Consider the following 25,207-nt stretch of genomic DNA (forward strand, 5'->3'; position numbering starts at 1 on the left):
GATGAAATAAAAAAATTCAGTAAGCAAAAGCAGCTGTTTTGCCGAAGATAAATGGATGATATTTTTGACATTATGAACAAAAGAATAATAGAAATTTTTCTTCATTATGGACTCACGGTCGAAATGTTATTATACTTTTTTTAAGTTAAACCAATACTTTTTCTCATATTTATATAAATAATTTTCCCATAAATCATTTATCTACTATATATTTGGTTTTCTATGTGTTTTAGTACATAATATTTTAGAATGAAAACTTGAATAAGAAGATTGTTGTTGGCAGATGTTTGATCCCATGAGAGATATACCTGGTATCTATCAATATTGACAAAGTTATTTACAATACAAATAGCATAAGAGCAGTATTAACATACGGATGCGAAAATTACGGAAACGCGTTGCCACGAGTTGAGGCAATGGCAGAAATACGTTAATGATACGTTTCCTCACGTATATCGTACAAAACTTTATCTACGCCTCTATATTATGAACATAAACCGTAAATGTATTTAACCGGCAAGTGGCTGATCGACTAAAGACGCAATCGCTTTTAGCAGTTTGACTACTGACTCGCAGGTTGCGGGTTTGAATTCAGGCAGCGGCAGTCTGATCACTTATAATTATAAGGGCGATAGATTGATCACACTCCACCCACATCATAAATTTAATTGAATATTCGGATGTAGTTTAAAATAAATAAAGATTAAAAATAATGATGTGGGTGGCCTTTGTTATAGATGGATGTCTGAAAAACAGAGGTTAAACCACATTATTATTATAAATGTAATTTAAAACTCACTTTCATCGCAAAGGGATTCCCCCCTCGAACACCAGAGTCGATTTTAGTAATTGAAAATTTCTCTGTCAAATCAAAGTTTTTTGTACTTTATTTCGATGCTACAATTGTTTGTGAATGAATGTTTAATTTTGATTTAACAAAATACATTGAACGAGGTTGTACTGTGTTATAAGCTCATCAAGTTCTAAAATCTAGCACACGCCATAGATACCTAACCTACAAAAAAGCGAATATGAATGTGAAAAGTCATTTATTATTCTCTTTCAAGAAATGTAAACATGTCCTTGTACATACAGTGTGTCGCATTTGAGATGAAGACACCCTCATATTTTCGTTATTTGTAGGAATATCGATTTGAAATTTTGCACAGTCATAAAGAGTGACGGGTCACATTTTTTTAGGTACTTGACCCAAATCAGTACTTTAAACTCAGTCTACTATAAATTGACAAATAGGGCTAGTACTTAATATTTTGTGTAGCGATAGTTAGAGATATCGAAAAAAAAACTATTAGAAAAAGTTGCTTGAAATATGTTTTTTATACCCATATATCGATTTTCATTACAAAATTCGCATTTTTAATATTTCATTACTTTGGTCTTGACTCAAAATTATTGAAATACTTGAATACATAACACTATTAAATTATCAATTTGTCCAGTTTTTACATTCTATAGCACACTAGTTTATTTTTAATTGTATAACTAGTGTGCTATGGAATGTAAAAACTGAACAAATTGATAATTTAATAGTTATGTATTCAAACTTGTAATATTTTTGAGTGTAGACCAAAATAATTAAAAATTAAAAATGTTAATTCTGTTATGAAAATCGATATATGAGCATAAAAAAAATTCTTTCTCATACTTTTTTGATATCTTCAACCATATCTGACTCTAAGCAAAATATGAAGAATCGGCCCTATTTATCAATTTGTAGGAGACTGAGTTTAAAGTATTTAAAATTTCGGTTAAATACATAACAAAATATGAAGGTGTCTTCATCTTAAATGCAACATCCTGTATATATAACTAGAGTATAACTAAGCTTTGAAGGTCACATCCTTGAGTAAATGCATAAGTATATTTATTTTCTTGTTTGTACAAAATTTTGATATCTTGTAGTGTTAGTTATAAAATAAGTGTAGTTAATTAGATATGTTGTATGTACGAATCAAGAAGGTTATTAAGATGGTAAAGAGAAAGAACATGAGCAGCAAAACAACAAGTCATTATAGAATTATATTTATAGAATCTCTTTTGAAATTTAATATAACTTAGTTGCATATTTTATTCAGGGCACGTGGGACCTTTGTAATGTTCTGGTTAAACTTCGTTAATTTTAAATATATAATCTTTACATGTTTGTGTAGTTAATTTGAAGACAAAAAGTGTAATTAATTAAAGATAAAAAAAAAATTGGCAGTCATAGGGACTGCCAATAGAAGTGAAAACTAGAAAACAATAGGATCTGGTCCTAGAAGTAATAAGTATTTTATCCACGTGAAATTAAGGGAAAATTCGATCGTATGCGTACTATCCACATAAAATTTATAAGATTTATTGAAAAAAGTTAGCAGTCATAGGAATTGCCGATAGAAGTAAAAACTTTTAGTATAAAAATTTGAAATTTCATAATATTTGAATTAAAATTATCAACATTGATCTGGTTTTCACATCTATTGACACTCCGAACAACAATTATAACCATGTTTATATAGTTTTTTATAATTTAAATATATTACGGGCTGTACAAGATTATGACAAAATATAAATACAATTCAATTGAAATAACAATTAATATACAATCATATGATTTGTAGATAGTATTTGTATTTATATAAATTTCAATGTACTGTTATATACGCACCACTAATGTTACACAATACGTCAACTGTATACCTACAGATATACTGATATAAGCATGTCGGCGCGCACTCAGTATATCGGTAACGCGAACTCATAACATTTTCCCTTACCAAAAAGTGTTCAACGTCGCCAAGTTTTAACTTCAAAAATTAAAGAAATCGTATCTGGGTCTCTTGGATTCATGCTAAGCTCCTTAACCAACTGGGCCATATGTACTCTTGGTGCGAAATTTTTTCAAACCAACGAATTTTATTTTTGTTCTCTGTCCATATTACCTTATTTAGTTACTAAATGCCTTATTTCTAATTTAAGTCTATAAGCAAATGCTTTATAGCCTCACATCTAGGGCACCACGATGTTTACAGCCCCTAGACTCTCCAAAATACTAAATTTTTGGGACATTTTAACATAGCATTGACAATTACTTTTACATCTTGCGAGCTGTGTCTTAGATAAGTGATATTACTGTACAGGGTAGCTTTTTTAACTCACATTTGAAAAAAATAGAATCAGATAAAAAAATTGTTTCAAACAAAAGTTTGATCATTGGAAATCCTCGATTAATTCCAAATGCATGCTTTATAGGTGGATAGGCTCTTGGTTAAATGGTCGTCAACTTCATTTTTTTAAATGAAATCCTATATTTTTATAGGAGATTCGTATTTTATAAGAGAAAAAAGATCTTTTTATATGTAAAAAAAAGATATTTATATCTTTTTATCTATGCAAATTTTTGAATACATATTTTTTGTGATCTGAACAAAAAACAACAAATATTTTATGGATTTTTTATGCAAGAACTGTTGTTTTTTAAGAAAATTCGTAAAATGTGAAGATGTGTTTTTTATTTAAACACGAAATCATTTTCAAATTTCTTTCATACATTTTCTTCAAATTTCATGTTAAAAAAAACAGCCTGTATATACCAAAAAAATATTTTCTTTCATGGACCCACAATCATCGCAAAATCTAGGGCCTCCCAACTATAAAAGACGACACATGTTTACAAACAAAAAATTTTTTTAATAAACTCTCTAAAATTTACCACATACTGAATAAAATAATTAGATTTCCTCTTCTCCAACTGCAAACTAACCGAAAAAAAATTTTCAACTGTCCATTGCGATATCTGAGCAAAATCAAATTATTGATGGAAATTTGGATAGTTCCGTTAATCAAGTTATTAGAATACATGCAAAAAAACATAATCATTTTGTTCGTCCTACCTCGCATATTCTGTCCCCAGTATTGTTTTATTGTTTTGCTCGATAACTTTTCCTTTAAAAACTTTTTTTAGCAGTTAGTTTGTTTTTAGAAAGCCCTCTGATTTTTCATAGTTCGAAACTATATCTCCACTTCGATATGTGGCAAGTACAAACCATTCAAACAGAAGGTAGTTTATTACTTAAAGTTCGACCATATACAGATCATTTATGTCTAACTAAGCTTGTTTAAAAAAGTTTTTTTTGAAAATTAGTTATTCAAATTTTCTTCATGATTTGGGATCATCAAAAATCACTGTCATTAAAAACCAAAGTTCGCTACCTGAATGCTACATTAATTGATAATTCAAATAAATTATCTCAGTCAGTACAGTATTTTAAAGTAATTTCACTGTACATTGTTATAAATATACTGAAGAGATTTCATACCTATAGGTAAACTAAATAGTTTCACTAGAAATTGAAGGTAAATTAAATGTTGTTTCCTTAATTTAAATAACTGTTCCATTTTAATCCCTTGCCTACATTTTAAGAGCAACAACAGCGTAAAACAATATAGTAGTAATAGTATTATAAAATAATAATATGCGTCACATATTACTACAAAGTGGTTCAGGAAAGTGCTCCTATTTAGGAATGCATATTTGAGAAAGATCTTCAGAATTATTGAAAAGGCTGCAATTTTTTCAATCTAAAATGAAAAAGTTCTTTTTAAAGAAATATGTCCAGGTTGGAACGATGTACTAAACTAAGTTTTGAACACGTGAAACAAACAATTGCCTGAGTTAGTTGTTGAACTACCATGTATAGACAGTGTTGATTACGCCATTTGTTTGTTTTTTCGTCATGTAAGTAAAGAAAGATAAACAAACAAACACATACATAGTATATGTAACGTATAAATTTAATTTATAAACAATACCTGTATAATACCTGTATAATGTATATACATTCCATATAATTTTTTAAGCTAATTTGCGACCTAAAGGGTAAACAGTGATGTTAACGAAAAAATATTTTAACCAAAAGTTGTTTCTTTTTTTATATGTAAATATTTTTTACATTTAAACTTTTATTCTAACTCTAACGGTTTACAAGATGGGTCCTATGGAGCCAAGACCTTGACCTATGTTGGTCATTTAAGTACTCGACCTCACTTTTTACGTCCTCACCACGCTATAAAAATTTCAGCTTTTTGTTTTTGAGTTATCGAGTTAACAAACGGACGGTAGAACTGACAAACAAACAAAAATAATTAGTTGATCTCATGATCACCTATACCAACATTTTGTTCGCAGCATCAATATTTTTAAGCGTTACAAACTAGGGACCAAACTTAATATATCTTGATATATTTCATATATACGTGGTATACATGATATGACAAGAAAAATTTACAAAATTATAAATACCCCCGACAAATTTTACGGTTACGGAATCCTAAACTCGCACTTTAAACGTATTTAAGAACATTCTTCATCAAACTAAATTTCAAACTAAATAATATATCGACATAAAATTTCCGATTTTTTGTTAACGAAATAAATAAAAATATGTCATTCGTTTTTCTAGGTATAAAAATTTTGCAAAAATAAAATACATATCATTTTCTGTGAACCATTCTGCATATTCAACGGTGTTTATAAGCTTCTCGTATATAAACAAACATAATATAAACATCTGTATTTTGTTTTTCCAGGGTATGACCTCATTGAGTGGTTGATGGAACGTCTAGGCATTGAAGAGTCAGGTAATTATTAACAGATTTACCTTTACTATTATTATATAATGTTCTTATTAAAACATTTAAATTGTGAAATGGAAAATATATGTTTTTACCTTACAGAAACATATGAAAATTAATGTTGTGGTGAAAAAGGTTTTTGTTATTATACATACAGAGAAAAGGAACTTTAGTTCTGGATATGAAACGCTCTTTATTTTTTCTGCCGGATATTATAAAAACACTATCTTGGGTCGAATCATATTATTTTTAAATAAAAATGTAGAATCTTTTTTTTTATTTACTGTTATTTTAGTAGAATTATTATAAAATCCATTGTTTTTCTTTCTTTATAAAACAAAATTAACCAAAGCCAATTGCACAGAAAATACTTTATACCTATTCGCACCGTGAGTTTTATTGGAGGCGTTTCCATGGTAACGATACACTAATTTAATTATAGAATTGTATGGATGCATATTGTATAAGTATATGTATTGCATTTATGACTTACATTGAAAATTTAATATTATTTTCTCACAAATTTAAATAAATAATTATGATAATTTACATTTGAAAAATAATTATTTGTGCAATTTGATTTCTTATTTTCACAATTTTTAATGCATTAAGTTTAATTAACTATCGTTTTTCAATAATTTTAATTTGACATTTTCTATAACATTAACATGTAAGGAATTGCAAATTAGCCATAACAGCATCCTTTATCGCCAAAATTTTTCACTGGGAGCGCTGGCATCGATTTTATTGTCCCTACGCGCACACAACGTATAACATAGTTTATTTTATTTCGCATCAAATTTCTCGTTCATTTCAGTTATGTTATATAAACATAATTAACAGCAACTTCTGAAAAAAGTCGGAGAAGTTTTCACTAGCTATGGAAAATCATAATTGCATCTACAGAATGTTTATGAGCTTTTAACAAGACTTATTCAGGAATGCTGTTAAACATTCACTTTCCTGAATGCCATAAAGTTCGCGAGAAAGTTTTGGAGAAATTCATTTCTTTACGGCTTCACATTCTTGCTAATGAACGGTGCAACCAGAGAACCAAAACCTTGTTGTTTTTAGTTCTCGAAGTGCATATATTGCGTACGTACTTCTATAAAGACTATTCGCAAAAAATTGTTTAAATTTTTGCAATAATATTATAACAACCTGTTTTTTAAATGATATTACTAATTTACTATTTCTCAGTGTTAAGAATACTTAGATATCCATAAAATATAATAAAAATATTTATTATTATTATGGGAGTTAGTATGAAAGTACTTTAGTTGACAGTTAATATGTCAAACGCTGGACACATTTCCCATCATGCATTGCAGGATTAGAATACCTAGTTCAGAAAGTGTGATTTTTTTTATGATCTGTGCCAAACGTGAATGTAGAAACAGTAATAAAATGCTTTCAAAATCTCTCGCATTATTTATACTATCATAACGAAATTATTATTCAAAAAATAAATTGTTTGAAGTTATTAATATCCAAAAACATTCACAGAAAAGAACACACAATATCAAACTCTTTTGATTTAAAGCAAAAACAATATTTTGTTTCCATGACGTAAACATATTGTATGTCGTCAAAATAAATGGGTTTTTTTTTAACAATTCAGTAATTATTAGAGATTGATTTTTATTTAATCCATAAACAAAGTTTTATTTTAACAATAATTAACAAAGTAATTTATATTGTTAAAAGTTATACAACCTAAATCAATTGTAAAACATTTGGACCAATAATAAACAAACAAAATATATTGACTAAAATAAAATAGATACCAGGTATTTCAAAATTCAATTCACTACATTTCCAATAAAAACGAAAAGCACATTATATAATTAAAAAAAATTTTAAAAATCAAAAAACCTGACTGAGTAAAAAGTAAACCAAACTTCATAAAAATGAACTGAAAAGAAAAAAACGAGTCTAACAATTTACATAGCGACTTTAACAGTCGGGACCCATTAAAGTCTATACCGGTTCAAATCTTCCTAATAATGGATCCCGACTGCTAAAGTTGCTATGTAAACTGTTGGACTTGTTTTTTTCTTTTCAGTTCATTTTTTATGAAGATTGGTTTACTTTTTAGTCGGGTTTTTTGAATTTTTATATATTTTTTTATTTATTACTGCCATATCTTCAGTAGCACTCCCAAGGTTAAGCCGAATCGATTGACGTATGAATCATCAAAATCGGCCTACGCGTTTGGTCTATAGTGAGCCATATAGAAACACACATATATAGCTGATAAACCAAAGAACGATAAACATATTACCACTCCTTTGCGTTGCTCAGTCGGGTAAAAATATTAAAATCGAGAATAATCATCATAGTCCACTTTAATTATCCTTTTTTCCATCAAATCATTTTTGGTTAAACTCTCGCCCTATCCAACTTTGTTTCAAATTATTGAACGTTGGTAAATGACGATCAGATTCAATTTGCAAATTGTAAAAAAGTTGCGATTGATGTTTAAAACAATTCGTTGATGAGAAGGTTAAGTGTGTCTGGTTCCGGTCCTTTTTCGGGCTAAATAGTAGTCTATTGGGATGAAAAAGAATGATATAACAAAATATTCTCTAAACACCCGGTGAACCGATATCAAATATATTTTTTCATGGTACATAAAAAATTATTACCCAATTTTATTTATAGTTGATGTATTCTTAGTATAAATTCTAAAAAATAGAAATATACTGAAATTTAAAACAAACGAAATAGAAATTCAATTATTTTATCTACCATTAATTTTATAAACTAAAAATTCATTTATATTTTTATAGTTTTCCTAAAATTAATACTCCTATCATAAAGTGTTTTTTGTTTGTATTCTTACTAATTGGAAATGGACTAAACAAAAACGAACGAGAAATTGAAGATGCACTCTAGTGTACTCTAAGACTCAGAGTCTGGACATAGCAATTTTAAATTTAAGACTCTTTGCAAGAGAAAAAAACAATTCAATGTATGCCCTGACTCACTTTTATATCAATTTTTTGAAAACTGGTATGCGTCAAACCATCCACTGTTAATTAATTGACTAAATCAGACATGGGCAAGTTATTTTAAGTCGAAGTCACCATGATTATAATTTTATTGTGTGTCATAAACTTTATTGCTTGTCTCTTTATCCAAGTCCGCATTGCTCATAGAGAAGGAAGCGAGATGGGTAAACGATTCCTCTACCTATCTCAGTTTCTCTAATAGTAATGAGATAGATAGAAAAAAAATGTTTCTCTGTCTTACTCGTATTTTAGGTTGTCACTGTCTTACTCGTATGTTAAGTTAGGAGCCCGAGGCACTTCTGTAAGTCACGTTTGCCCATGCATGGACTAAATACTTACTTTTATATTAAGTAATTATGAAAAACATTTTTGTCATCAAGACTCGTTAAAGAAAAAAACTAAACTATTAATTAAAAAAAACTAATCGAAATAAAATTTTTAAAATGAAATTGATATTTAAATATTTCATATAATATTAATTTTATAATGTAAAAACTAATTTAAATGCTATTATTAATTTTAAATAAACTAATTTTCCTAATTTTTTTTGTATATAATTAAGTTATAACAAAATTTATTTTGCTTTTATTTGAATTTTTTTTTATATTTTGTTTGATATAAATTCAATATATTGAAATACTCAGTAGTATAATTAATATACAATATTTTGAGTTATATTTTCTACAAAAATATAGACTTATGGTGAGAGTGTATTACAAATCAGTTTGATAGCGCCTAGAATGATTTGTGGCACAGGATGAGGTAATATACCAGACACATGACGGTGACAAATTTTAAATCGTATTTCCTCCGACAACTAACGTTTTTCGAAAAAATTGTTCGTTTTTTAATGAGGAGAAACTTTATAATTTAGAGTATGTGTTATTATATCTCTTAGGATCTTAGGATCTAAATTGACTTTTAAAGAAAACCGAAAAACTAGAACCAATCGGATGTTAGAACATGATGTCCTCCATCAATTTCCATTTTCCGATAAGTCCCCCAAAGTGCTGAAAAATTGAAAACGTAACCGAGAATTGAGTTAATGTTAAGGAACTGTCGTTGGGCAGTGTTGACTCCCCGGCTTCCCTTTAACATCGCTCATGTAAATATTGCAATAAGAGGTATCTAATGACGAAGAACTGTGACTTAAGCGATGGAGCTCTCTGCTCTCTAGTTTTTTTTTTTGTGATGTATGCCTGAACTGTACAATGGATAGTGAATAGTGACAAATAGAATAATTAATCGAATAAAAAATGTAAATAATCTGATTTTGATTACAAAATCTAGACATACAATGACAATGCTGAAAACAATTTTAAAATTAGATTTTATTTCATATTTCACAAAGCATAGAAAATATGCCAGGTTTAAAAAAACACAAAACTTAATAGTCTGGGTGCCTATCAACATACATTGTCATTGATAAATTCATACTTAAAAATCAGTGAGTCATGCTTGTTTTATCTAACTCTATCTTCGAAATATCTTGTAAGGAAGATGTTCTCTTTCACATGGTTCGAAAAATTATTGATTGTCCCTTCAGGTTTTAATTTTACTGATATTCCTTCCTTTTGGTGAGTTCAATAAGAAGATAATTAAGTAACAAAACTAAAAGATTATATATAAAATTAAAAGCGTGAGGTGCTGTCTCCCATTCATTCTTCAAATTAGTTGATTTTACATTTATCGAACACCCCACGCATTGAATTTTACAATTGCAATTAAAAATAATTATCCACTGTTTTGTGCAATATAAAGCGTGTTTCGTTTGTTTTTTTTAAAGTAATCTTTATTTTCTAATTTTTTAGTAAGGCTAAGTTAAAGTGGGTAATCTTTGGGTTACTAAATAGAATTAACACAATTGACATGAATGGATTTCGATCCCACAACCTTCCACATGACGAGCGGGCGCTATCACCATCGGCCTGTTGATAATGTTATTAATATTTCAAGTTGGTAATCGGAAAAAAAAGTTCCGGAAAAAATAGACCGGAAATGTGATAGATCCAGAGTATTGTTTTAATTACTAGTTGGTTGTCGGCTGAGTTTGTTGACTATAGAGGAGTTGGTTGGGTTCTGAAGTTTTTTGCCCTTGGGACACTATAGAAATTTTTTCGGTCAATTTTTTCCTAAACCCTTAATAATAAAAAAAAAGCTTAGTAATAAAAAGTCCATGATAAGTGAGTGTAAATTTTCTATTCAATCGGACATCTCCAAGTCAAGCAAATAAAAGCGTATTAACAATAATTTGTCTGGTACTGAATAAAATGTGATATCCGTTTCCCGACAACTTGAAAATTGCTATTATCCAATTTGCTATTCAAGATTCATCTTTAATGAAAACATAAAAAACGTATGTCAAATTAGACTCTATAAGGGCGATTGAAAACTTTCCAAGCCACGCGATTGCAAACACCTCACTTCCCGATACTGAAAAGATAAAAAGTGTCCTATATGTTTTGTTTATCTGTGAAAGAAACGAATAGAATCAGTAGTCACGTGGTGTTAAAACTAAATAATTTATTAATGAAGTGCATTTCTATCAAAGAAACTTCACTAGAATGTTTGTATGCTTTTTAAATGAATATTTTATCACATTTTAATTTTAACATATTCATAAAATCAGAACAGTGGTAGTAACATAAAGAAATGGTATATCATATTGCCCAACCTACCTACTTTTAAATACAGCAAGCTGTGGTGGGTATGACTCTTACCTTTTTTGCAACTTTTACTAAAGTCGTTTCTAACTACCAAAACCTATTGGAACGAAAGAAAACATTAAATTCAAAATATTCCTAGAATCGTTATCAATCAATCATGTTTGGAACTATGTTTCTTATCGAGCGAACGACGGAAGGGGACTAGACAAAAATCTTGGAATATTACTACTACTCTCAATGAGGCCGTAATCTTATGGTACCTCGCTTGCTCCTCATGCAGAATATTTTTTAAATTCTACTAAATAACATATGATTCTAATCTTTGGTAACTTCTGATTATTGTTCATAGATGGCTGATCTTTGATAACTGACCGGAAAAATTAAAAACATACATATAAAATAATCTTATATCTAAATGTGCTGTACTTGAATAATTTAGATATGCTTATTTTATTCTGTAAAATAATAAATAATAAAATACCTTTTCTCATAACTTGTTAAACGAAAACTTATTAAAGTTATTAAATACTAATTTATTACTATTCTGCTTGTTATTATATAATACATAATTTATAACGAAAGCAACATAGTTCCTACCGGATGTCCAACGAGACCTCCCGTTCTTTTTTTTTCATGTTCTTTTGCAAAAATTTTTTTCTATCTTTGACATCCATTCAGTTCTTGTTTAACAATCAGTGAAGAAAATGAGCAGTAAAGTTCAAACGCATCACTTTCTGATTTAAGATTACCAGTTTTTTTTAAATATTATCTTTAAATTATTTTGGAATACATTTTAGTATCTCAATTTCATCGCTTCAAGTCTAGTGGGACCAAGAAGACACGAAGCTTCTCCAAAATTTCAAATTTCAAATCATTTATTCCGTAGAAGTAGATAGTAAGTAAACATCCACTCGGATATATAAGGGGATATACCTACAAATGGATATCCAATAATTATACCATGTTTATATGAAATATATCATAATATATTAAGTTTAGTCCCAAGTTTGTAACACTTAAAAATTTTGATGCTACGACCAAAATGGGTATAGGTGTTAATATCACCTAATTAGTCCATTTTCGGTTGTCTGCCCGTCTGTCCATCTGTCTGTCAACACGATAATTCAAAAACGAAAAATGATATCAAGCTGAAATTTTTACAGCGTTCTCAGGACATAAAAAGTGAGGTCGAGTTCATAAATGGGCAACATAGGTCAATTAGATCTTGTAAACTGTTAAAGATAGAACAAAAGTTTTAGTGTAAAAATGTTCCTTATAAAAAAATAAACGACTTTTGGTTGAAACATTTTTTCGTAAACATCAGTTTTTACCCTGAGAGCGCAAATTAAATAGTATGTATTATATAAGAATATCAGTTATGTATGTGTGACTTTTATGTATGTGTAATATCACAGTGTAATCAACACAGTCTATACATTGCATTTCAACCATTAGCTCAGTCAATTGTTTGTGTTAACTTGTTTTAATTCAAGTTGAAATTATCATTTATAAAATTAATGCTTATTTTGTTTGATTAATTGAGTTTGTATAGATCTTCGAAAGACTGTTTCAAAATTAAGTATGTTCAATTCCGGACGTAATTCGTGCGTTTTCTTTCAATTTTGTATTCATTATCGTTAATTATCAGAGGTGGGCAGTTGTTGTTTCAAGACATTCCAACAGTTGATATTAATGAAGTATCAGGCAAATACCTACGATAATGTAATAACATAATAATATAATCTAAAGGGTTGGCACTGAACAAAAGAATAAGGATTCAATTCTCGCAGCGAAATATTATCGTAAAATATGGATTTCATTAAAACTTGATTACGATTGCAGGTTGAAAACTTTAATTTTCTATCGAATGGTTAATATTTGCTTACTTACATTGCATCGAAGTATAGAAGGCTGCTACCTTCTGATATTCTCGTTGGTATATATATAGAAAATAGAACGTTTATTAAAAATTTGAATACCTTCTCTACATAACAGAAATTTTATTAGAAAATATGGAAAAATTATTTTCGTGAGAAAAACAAGATCATAAACAAAATCTTTTATGAATAATCTCCCCCCTAATATTACCTCCTTCATCATCCCCCTATAGTTTTTTAACACATTTTAATCAATCATATTTGCAGACGCCATATTTGCTAAAATACATATGCGTTTAAAAGTTTTACGTGTTACATTTCACCTCCATGTATGACAAACATGGGACCACTTGAGCTGTAAAAGTAGATCTTGTAGTATGATTGTAGCATGAATATAAAAATTTTCAGAATATGCAAAATTTCAGATTATGGAAATAAAAATAATGCTTCAAATGTATCTTTTCACAGATGATGAAAATGTCTGCCTGAAGAATAATGAAGCGATTTTTATAACAAAAGTACTGGGATCAAAACACGGCACTTGTAAATATATTTGTTGACTCTGTGGAATTGATCACATTGTCCTCGCTTGGATAAGAACGAAGTAACCGATTCCACCCACATCATAAATGTAATTGTAAAAATTAATGTAATTTAATAAATAAAGATTAACAAATAATGAAGTGGATGACCTCTGTGATTAGGCGTATGTCAGAAAAACGAAGGTTAAACCCCATTATTTTTAAATATATTTGTTTTAGTATTATACAAATTCATAAAATCAATTATCACAGATATTTCTGTAAAAATTAGTTTTATAAAACAAGGCCTAACTAAAAAAAGGCCTCTGTTTAATTGATTTTCTACTACTTTACTGATGATCAAAAATTCAAGAATCCTAATATCAACAGAAAAGTTTTTGTCAGTCTTTTCAGCACATCTTGATTATAATTCAACGATTGGTGCCAATCGGACATCGTTATCACCTATCATTCCCGAGAAATCACGTGAACGTAAAAGGTCTATGAACAAACGAACAAATATGTCTTTTCACTTATAAATCCAAAATTGGTGTTAAAACTTTGTCTTGACCATAAAATGCAAAGATAACTTCCAAATTTCGATTAGAATTTTCGGGGTCATTACAATTACTTCCCTATACTGGGAAGCTAATTAGTTTTACTACACTTAACTTGGCCTCCAATTGTTATTAACCATTAAACTGCTCTTTATATTAAATTCTATGTTGTAACTTATTTCATAACGAACAATTTGAGCACTGTGATCTCTAGAAGCGGAGATATATAAGCAAAAATTTGAATAAAACTATTCACTATTTTTGTAAATTGTTTAAAAAACAAATGAAGCCGATTTCTGATCGAAGTAAAAAAATTTTTTTCCAAATTTTTCTAACTTTTTTCGGAAAAATCTTAATTACATGAGCCTGGGATGTCGGTCAAGTTCTTAAGTTGAGTGATTTTCAACTGCTTGTAAATGGAGGTCATTTGAGAAATACACACCAAATTTTTAAATTACCTACGAATAATAGATGTTTGTTTTGTCATAAAGATTATAGATTTAAATGAATTGGAACAAAATTTAGTTATATATGAAATAGAGGAGTATTTTTAATATCCAAAATAAAAGTTTCTCCCTTTAATCACACTTTTTTCCCGTCTGTTTAAACATGCAATTAACTTAATGGATGCCTCAAAGGCAAATTTGAAATGAAATTTTTCCGTTTTTTTTTTTAATCTATTGTTTCTAATAGTAAATGAAGACAAGAGTTTGGGTGTCGTATGAACTTCGAAACCCTGCAATTTGCTTTGCTAAAATAAAAATTTGAGAGTTCGTTGTGTGTGTAGTCATGATAAGGACAATAAATCGATGCTAGCGCTTCCAGTGAAAAATTTTGGCGTTAAAGGACGCTGTTCTGACTAATTTGCAATTCTTTACATGTTAATGTTATAGAAAATGTCAAATTAAAATTATTGAAAAACACTTATAAATTAAACTTCTGCAATTCGAGCAATTCTGAATTACAGGTTAATGCTGTAAGTTTAGTTACTTTAATTTGATCTCTAAGATTTGTAAACCATGTATATGAAATATATCAAGGTATACTAAGTTTAGTCCCAAATTTGTAACGCTTAATGATTTTGATGCTACAAACAAAATTTTGGTATAGGTGTTCATAAAATCACCTAATTAGTCCATTTCCGGTTGTCTGTCTATCTGTCTGTCGTTCGTCGTCTGTCCGTCTGTTATCACGATAACTCAAAAACGAAAAAAACAGAGTCTGAACGTGAAAAGTGAGGTCGAGTTCATAAACGAGCAACATAGTCAATTGGGTTTTGGGCCCGTTGGTCCCATCTTGTAAACCATTAGAGATAGAACAAAAGATTTAGAGTAAAAAATGTTCCTTATAAAAAAATAAACAACTTTAGTAAGAGACATTTTTTTGTTTACATCACCCACGGGGCCGCAAATTAGATGCAAATTTTATAGTATGTATTATATGGCAATATCAGTTATGAATATGTGGCTATCTAAAAGTGGATAACTTTCTTTACTTATGTGTCGTCAAAAACAAACGATGGCGTCATCAAGACTGTCTATACATGGTACTTCAATAATTAACTCAGTCAATTGTTTGTTTTCACTTGTAAATCTTATGATTTGATTATGTGCATATATATTGTTATAACTGAGTTATTTTTATTTTTTTACTATTTAATAATTTTTGTTTTCGTTGATTAATGTAGGAACTATTTTTTAAAAAGATTGTAAGTCTTGAATCAAATAAAATTTATTTATTTATTTTTGTTTTTTTCAATTTGAGAACACTCTGTATATTTTCTAACACGAACGAAAAAAATGAGGGAAAATAATTTCTCAGAACACATTACTAATGGTTTTTCCACTTTAAAAATAGGAAAGTAAAAATAATAAGAATAATAGAAAACTACACACATACACGACACCACCAGATAAAACTTATTTATTTTGAAATGGTCATTGAAATGAAAACTTTTCATTATATGGAAAATCTTTCCTCTCCATATTTCACTTCACTCGACTTGATTTATTATGATAATAACTCACTTTAATATTTCTTTTTTTTTTTTTTTTTGGGAAAAAAACTTTTTTAAAAATTGGAAGAAATATGTTTGTATGTATATGGTGAGCGCTTTTGCTTTCTGAGAAAAAAAATTACATGTAGTGTCATGTTTTTTTAAATTATTATTTTTCTCGTTTAAAAAAAATGTAAGATCTTCTAAATTTTAAAATGGGAACTGTCTGAAGAATAAATAGCATACATACAATGGAATTCTATTTAAAATTCATTGAATGCATATATTACTAAACTTGTAGTATTATAGTATGGCAAGAAAAATAACATGAGAAAAAAGTAAGTCAGCGAGATACGAATGTCAACAAATAAAAATCATTTCCAATATATTTATTCGAGGTGCAGAATATAATACTTTATTTTAATCTTGAATATACATTTTGAATCTGTTGACGATTAAAGATTTAATTTTTTTTATAATTTAATAACGTAGATTCATTATTCATCTAAGTGTACTATTAAAAACACACCAGATAAAACATTCTAAATGATATTGGTATGGCATTACATGTGGATGATTACACTAAAAATTTTGACTTTTCTGTTTCGCTGTAGACATATATCAAAATGAAGGACTATAAGAATAATTATATGAATTTACTTATCCTATTTACATACTGGAGTTCATTTATATACTGGAGTTCATCAAAATTAGTTCGGCGGCTTAGGTGTGAAAACTATATTATAATATATTATAATGTAGCAGTTAGTATTTAATACAGTAACCTTGTCGTTTGAAAGTATGAGGTAGTCTGCATCAAATCCGGTAGTTCCAATTTTTTGCAGACTTGTTAACGATATTATTCCAATGAATAATCCAAGTTTGTGACCTCGAGCGACCAACGCAACTTTGTCAAAAATCAAAAAACGCGAGAAAATTTAAGTGTTTTTTTCATATTTTGGCAATTATAACCCAAAGGGGATAGTTTTTCTTCGCAATTTTTTGCAATATTTAGTAGTTTTGAATAAATTTTGACTCTGAACAACACTAGCAGACTACGTCGGAGGTAAGTGAAACTGACGCTGGAGTAGTTCGAAATACTACTGAAATATTACAAACTGACATCTAAAATATTGCAAAAAATTGCTAATTTAGGAAAAATAATGAATTTAGAACAGGTTTTTCCCGGAAACTTTTGGGTCTGCCGTAACGATTCTAGTCTCATATTCTTGAAAATTCAGTCTACTCTAAAAACATCTTGAAAAAGTACTTCAAAAACTACCTCTTTAGGGTTATAATTGACAAAATATGAAAAAAAACATGAAATTTTCTCTCGTTTTTTTATTTTTGACAAAGTTGCGTTCGTCGCACAAACTTGGATTATTCATTGTGACAACATCATAAACAAGTCTGCTAAAAATCAGAACTACCGGATTTGATGCAGACTGTAATGTATAAAGTTACTGTATTAATTGTATAACAGTATGTATTTTAACATGTAATTTAAAATTAATAAAATTACATAATACGTGTCAAATTGATATTTTTACATTCGCGTTTTATGTGATTTTATTATGCTTATGTAAACATTTAAACATTACACTTCTGTATGATACAATAAAAACCATCGTGTTCTCAGTTTATTTTACCCCTAAGGTGATTATATTACTATAAAATACATTTAAAACATGCAGTATTGTTACATATTGTCAGAAGTGACCGGCATATTTCTATTAAAACGTGGATGATTGAAACAGCTTGCCTTTATTTCGTTATTTTCGGACAAAATGTTCAAGATAACCATTTCTAACTGTTAATAATTTTTTATTCTTTAATTTTCTTGATCCCTTATTAAACAAAAATAGTTTTCATCGAACATTGTTTCTTATCTAATCACATATTTAGCATTGGTATCTCTGAAAATGGTAAAAAATGGCTGCTTTAAATAATTTAAGCTAATGAAAAAATTGGTCTACATAATTAAAATATATATTTTCCATTCGCAATACAACAAAATTTTTACTTTGTAAAGACAAAACGTATTAAATAATTTTCTAACTATTGAATTTAGTGTACAAATATTTTCGTTCACTCTGTATAAATATAATTTTTATACTTTTAATTCTGAAATAAATTTATTAATGTATATTTTCCATTTTTTGTATTTACAGAAGCACTAAACATCGCTAATCAACTCTGTCAATATGGGTATTTTTTTCCTGTGAGTGATTCCAAAAACTTGGTGGTCAAAGATGACAGTTCGCTGTATAGATTTCAGGTAATTAAATTCTATGGCAACAAATTAAATCACATTTATCTACATTTTCAATATTTTTCACCCTGCAAGACTTTAAAGAACCCTTCACATTTCTATTTCAAATATGTTTCTTAGAGTTCCGAAATTAAGATCTATAAGAGAGGTGGCTTCCCAAACCAGTAATTACAGTGCAGTGTATTTAGGAACAAATAATGTTTTAATAATTTGAGGTCTTTTAAAAATGATGTATTTTTGTTTTATTCTTACAGAGTCCCTATTTCTGGCCATGTCAAATGCGTACACCAGATAATGTTGAATATGCTATATATTTGGCAAAACGAACATTGCGTAATAAGCAACGACATGGACTGGATGAATATGAAGTTGAAGCACTTACAAACTTAAAAAAGAACTTAGCTAATAAATGGGACTTTATAACTATGCAAGCGGAAGAACAGGTGAGCATTATTACAAAAATTCATAAATTAAAAATAACAATTTCGTAATAAAACAAATTTCGATTTTTGCCCAAATTTTTACCGTGCAGACCATACCAAATTAGCGACGAGTAGCATATATACAATATATGAGAAATTACGATTAATCAATTCATACTGATAATGATTACAAGGTCGAAATACGTATACATATAATCTAGAAGATTGTGGGAAAAACGAAATTTATGGAGAAAAACCTTAGAGTTTTCATTTGCTATCTTTCATAATATTTACATTTCGTAATTATTTCGAGTTGGTCAGGTTAATTAGGTCTGTAGAAGATTTTTCAAACCCTTAGGTAATTCAAAGTTGGTAATATGTATTATTTTAAAATTTTCGAAGTTTTTGAATATTAGACTTTTACATCAAGTCATCTGTATAAAAGACATACAAAGTCAGTCAAAAAAAAAGTCAATTCCAAACCACAGTCGTGATAATTATTATATGAACCAATTTATATTACCGCTAATTTTATTTAATACAGTTTTAATTTTCTCACCTAGTTTCTATTTGTAATTAATTGTAAAAACATTTGACAAATATAAAATATAGCCTATTAATTGTTTTTAACTTTAAGAATAATAAATAACATATTACCTAGTCATCCATCACTTAACTCATTTACGAAAGTTATTACATTATTCATTTGGAAATCTGTAATGAATTCCGATAATTTATCAAGTGCCTAACGCCGTCATATGAGTTTCACATTTATTACTAAATAGTTATTGGGGTAAAAGATCTGAAGCCGTCAATGTCTGTCTTTAATACGTGCCAAAAAATGCTTTCATGGCCTCTTTTCCAAAACGATAAGAGGTATCCTGCTGAAATTAATAGAGTGCTTAGAACGCAAAGTGTAAGTTTGAGTTCGGAAATGAACAAGATAGGTCAATTGGGTCTTAGGTCCAAAACCATTACAGATAGAACAAAAGTTTAAGTGTAAAAAAATGTACCTTGTGAAAAAATAAACAACTTTAAACATAATTGTGAAAGCGCAAATTAGAACTTAGCTTTGGTATCCATTTTCTCCAAAACTATAAAACAAAGACAGTTGAAAATTTGTAAGTAACTTTAAATAGAAGACTTGTTACAGATTCTAGATAGCATTAAAAATAATTCCAGAAAAGCAAAAAAAAAATTCTAGAAAATATTTGGAAATTTTTCGAAAACCAAATCAAATTGCATCCGAAAAACCGTCATAATTGTTTTGGAACTTTAATCTTGTAAAAATAATGCAAGCACTGACATTCAAACACTTTCTATTCAGATTCCACTTTCTAACTTACGTATAGAATAAAATACAGTATCACTTTTTTAATTAATGAGAATTCTGAAATTTTATTAATATGACGGTCTTCAGAATTAATTCGGGAAAGGAATTTCAATCCTCGTACCTTTTCAAAAATGAAACCTTTTGTTTAACTGCAAACGGAATAAATTATGAATTCTCCTCGCATTGTAGTACCTAATAAAAACTTGCCTATTTGATAGTAATTTTTATACCATGTATATGAAATATATCAAGGTATATTAAGTTTAGTCCCAAGTTTGTAACGCTTGAAAATATTGATATTATCAACGAAATTTTGGTACAGGTGTTCATAAAATCACCTAATTAGTCAGTTTTCGGTTGTCTGCTGTCTGTCCGTCTGTCTTTCAACATGACAACTCAAAAACGAAAAGAGATGTCAAGTTGAAATTTTTTTAGCGTACTAAGGACGTAAAAAGTAAGGTTTAGTTCGTAAATGAGCAACCTAGGTCAATTGGGTCATGAGTCCGTATGACCCATCTTGTTAACCGTTAGAGATAGAAGAAAAATTTAAGTATATAAAATATTCATTATTAAAAAATAGACAAAACACTTTTTCGTAAACATCACTTTTTACCCGCGAGGGTGCAAATTAGTTGCAAATTTTTTAGTATGTAGATATTATATGGGAATATCAGTAACTTTTATGTGGCTATCTAAGTGTGTATATCTTTCTTTACTTATATGACGTAAAAAACAAACGATTGAGTCATCAACACTATCTATAAATGGTATTTCAATCATTACCTTAGTCAATTGTTTGTTTTCACTTGTTGTATTTACCATGTCACTCAGCATTATATACTAGGGCAAATTATTACTGGTCTGAATTTCTTATGCTTTCCACAAATATATTCGACGGTTTATCATTACAATACGAATAATATATTACGTTACGAAAAGCAAAAGAAAAATAGAGCCATTTTATTAATTTATAATGTCAATATTATTGTAATTGTTTTCGGATATATACTAATTAAGTGTTGTTCATAATTAAATTTTACAAATATAATAAAGTTATGAATTTATAATTATTTTATTTATGATACAATAAATATTTCAACTTTATAACATAATTTAATTTTAATTATATACGGTTCAAATTCACATTTAAATTTTATCAAAACTGTATAAAATTATTATATAATCATTTTTGGGTTATACAGCGTAAGACATTTACAATGTCATGAACTGTCATGAACTTAAAAAAATAAAAATTTGAAAGCTTATACTGTGATTATAAATCGTGCCTTTTGACTGAAGTTAATTCGGATTGCTAAAAACGCATGTGGGTTTTGATGTACAAAATTTCCTTCGCCTAATAAATGATAAATATTTTTAAGCTGTCCTCCCGAATGAAATATATTTCAATTGCAAAAAAAACATAAAATACAGGCGTGCCGTAGCAATACTTTATCATACAAAAATTAATAATTATGAATGGAACCATTCAGAGCAGAAAATTATAATGATCAGAAAAGTCTATATATTTCTATTTTCTATGAATCTGAGCTAAAAAACTTCTCCATATAACGAGCTCTGAGAAAAACATAAAAAATAACGAACGAGAAACTTAAATACAACCAATTTTCTTCGAATAGCTTTCCTTAATATCGATGTTACACAGAAAAATACCATTTATGCATTTAAAATTTCTTCGAAAAATTAAGGATTGCATATAGGATAGCATATTTAGCAGAAATGATTGCAATTATTTTATATATGAAATTTTAGTTTTTCGCTGTATTTAAGAAAACTATTTTATTGTATTAACTTAACTACAACTAACTGAATTGAACTAACAAGTGAACTACATATGAATATTCTTATCAAAATAGATTTTGTATAGAAAGTTTATCGTACAGGAGACAAGGAGAAAGTTCCAAATAATTTTGAACAAACTATAGTGCTCCAAAACATGAGACAGTGTTATGTTTTTGAAATACAATCACTGAAATATAATAACGGAAAAAAAATACTGTTGGTAACAAAACAAAACACGAAAAAAATTAATCTGTGTTATGATGTGGTTTTTGCTTTTATCTGTAAAAAGCAGTGCATTTCTCTTAAAATGCCTATTCGATTCTTATTCACATTGAACTATTGCTCGATTTTCTACTAATGTACCGGACACAAGCATCAATAAATATACGAGTTCCATTTGCGAACTGCAAGCTGGCCCTCAAAGAGGATATTTTAAAAAGGCCAATCTTAGATAAAGGTAGGAACGTACTTGTGGTACTACAAGACAGCTATCGCCAACGAGTACAATCGTAATCGATCCGAAGATCTTAAATCACTTCCAAGGGCCTCTATTAGCAAAATTGCGGCTGTTACAGGATATTGGTTAGGCGGCAGGCATGCTGAACGCCTGGGTCTGGCAGTGTATCACGACTACTACAGGAGCTGTCACAGTCGTGAGGAGGAGGAGACAATGTCTCATCTTCTCTGTCACTGTCCAGCTCTTGCCATGAGGATATGGACTTACTTGAACCAGCCTATAGACGTACTTGAGCCATTAAAATTATAAATAATTTCGAGAGTGGAAATTTTTTATTGTAAATTTCCTGCTCTTTGAGAAACTTTTTTTAAAAATTGGTTAAATATTAATATTTTATGAAATATTTGCGAGAAACGAAATACAATTTGTATGCGCTGAAAAACCCTTCTGGTACATTTGTCAACATCATTCACAATTCAATGAGCTATCACACGTATTTTTACGATCAGTGTTTCTATATTTCATCAATTTAAACTTGGCGACTTGACTATTAGACTATTGTTATAATATCCACATATAACTTTTGTGACCTGCGCTAACAACCAGCAACCCTCATTCATAAGGACAAGAACTCCAAACTATATTATGTCTTTTAATATATTCATCATAATTCATCACTATTGATAACCGGGAGTTACAGCCCGTCAATTGGCGGCTATAGTTCGTACAAATTGAAACAGGAAGTGGGCCCGCTTTCAGTAGTTCCAATTTAGAATACCTGATGGCAACACTTGTATACTCAATGTCACAAAAAATGCTCGTTTTAAAACATTCTAAGTGTTACTATTATAACATAACATATGATGAGTACGCTTAGAATGTTTTAACTGTGGCACTTTTTTTGACAGTGAGTGTACGTATTACTTTTGAAGGCCAATCAAATCATTTAAATTCAAATAAAATAAATCCCGTCATCTGGCGGTAATAATTCGTACTAATTATGGCAAGTTAGTGGATCCTTTTTCAGTAGTTTCAATTTAGACTACCAGATTACTTACTATTTATCAATATGTGATGAATAATGATGTAGGAATGGAAACAAGTTTTAAAACATACCCCACAAGTTTCAAAACCAATATCATACCGTCAATATTATTTGCGTGTTAATAGCTATCACTCCCTCGTAATACACAACACAGCGAGCGAGCAGCCAGAATTTTGTAGATCATTAAAGAAAGAGGCATACTTAACATTAGTAATAGTTTCCTCTAGAGATAATTCCGTGAATAGAGAAGTTGCATGTTTTTTAATATTATTTTTTTCCGAAAGTTTACTAAAAATAACTAAAAAAAAATTTAAAAACAAAAATTTTTTTACATTGATTTTTCATGTAATTTTACAGTTGAAAAGGTTTTTCTTAACTATTAATTCAAACGGCAGTGACGTCAACACATCGTTTTAGCAACGCCGCCTCACGGACAAATAATAATTTCATAGAAACAAACTGAAAAATTTAAAATTAGTATGATTCCGAATGGATCACAGCCTCCACGGCTGTAAATACGTCACTATATTTATTAATAATATCACATGTATACAATACCTCTCACTTAGATATATTGCTTAACGCATGTATTCTGTCATACTGGTGATATTGGTATCCCTAGATTGTTCAAACACGGATTGTATATGAATTTGTGGTAAATTAATGCAAGTTCTCTTTTGATGAAAATGATCCATCCTATATGTACAAATATAAAACATACATATTCTATTAATGATGTTGTAACTATCTTTTATTTTCGTGATAAGAAGAAATTGATGTTGTTATTCGTAGCCATTAGGGTATAATTCAGAGAATATGTTACGAAAATAGTTGTCTAACGGAATAATAAAACACAATTTCGTATCTGGGTGTAGATAGATGGAATGTTTTTCAAATTTTCTTTTGTCCTAAGATATTGGTAACGAAAACTATATGTAATGTTTGATCTTAGAAAATTATTATTGTAATGACATTATAATGCTAGTGGCTAATTTTCTAGTTGACTGTTATCAGTAGTTCGAAGAACTATTCATAGCTAATAAGAGTCGTAAATGGATCAGATTTGAAAAAAAAGCACAATCAAGAAAGAAGAGTTCATGTACTTATCATCTGCTGTTCTAACAATTTTAGTACTAGAGCTATATTCTCTTTGTTGACTATTGGCCATAGATTTTAATGCTTTAATTAGAAAACATGAAACATTCCTTATGAAAATGAAAAAGAGAAAATTTAACAATAGCTGATTTTTAAAAATAATGACTCTTTCGCACTTAACAGTGCTTCCAACATATTATTAGATTCTATACGAGTGGGAAAAGAAAAGAATATTTTTAAATAAAAGTCATATTCAAGCAGGAAAATCGATCGATGGTGCATACGCACAAGCAAGCAGCCCAATTTCTTATCCGGTTATTTAAAAATAGTATGGCGCAATTAATTCTATCTGTGCAAATAGTATGACACATTTTACTTAATGCAGTTTTCTCGAGCAACAGATCATTCTTTGAGGAATGATACGAACTGAAATACATTGATGTTTATATTTTAGTTCAGATGATGTCCAAATTTATTGTGCTAGTCGATACAAATCAAGCATTTTTATAAAAATATAG

General features: G+C 28.9%; 1 protein-coding gene across 2 annotated transcripts in view; it reads left to right on the forward strand.

Moving 5' to 3' along the window:
- LOC123295059 (serine-rich adhesin for platelets) overlaps positions 1–25,207 on the forward strand; it is a 282,764-nt gene that overhangs the window by 239,653 nt on the left and 17,904 nt on the right. For both annotated transcript variants that reach the window (XM_044876268.1, XM_044876269.1), the window contains exons 4-6: positions 5,590–5,640; positions 18,437–18,543; positions 18,792–18,980. In XM_044876268.1, the coding sequence (XP_044732203.1) occupies positions 5,590–5,640; positions 18,437–18,543; positions 18,792–18,980 (347 nt within the window). The remainder of the gene's footprint in view (positions 1–5,589; positions 5,641–18,436; positions 18,544–18,791; positions 18,981–25,207) is intronic.

The sequence above is a fragment of the Chrysoperla carnea genome, chromosome 3 (assembly GCF_905475395.1).
Source record: "Chrysoperla carnea chromosome 3, inChrCarn1.1, whole genome shotgun sequence".
NCBI lineage: Eukaryota > Metazoa > Arthropoda > Insecta > Neuroptera > Chrysopidae > Chrysoperla > Chrysoperla carnea.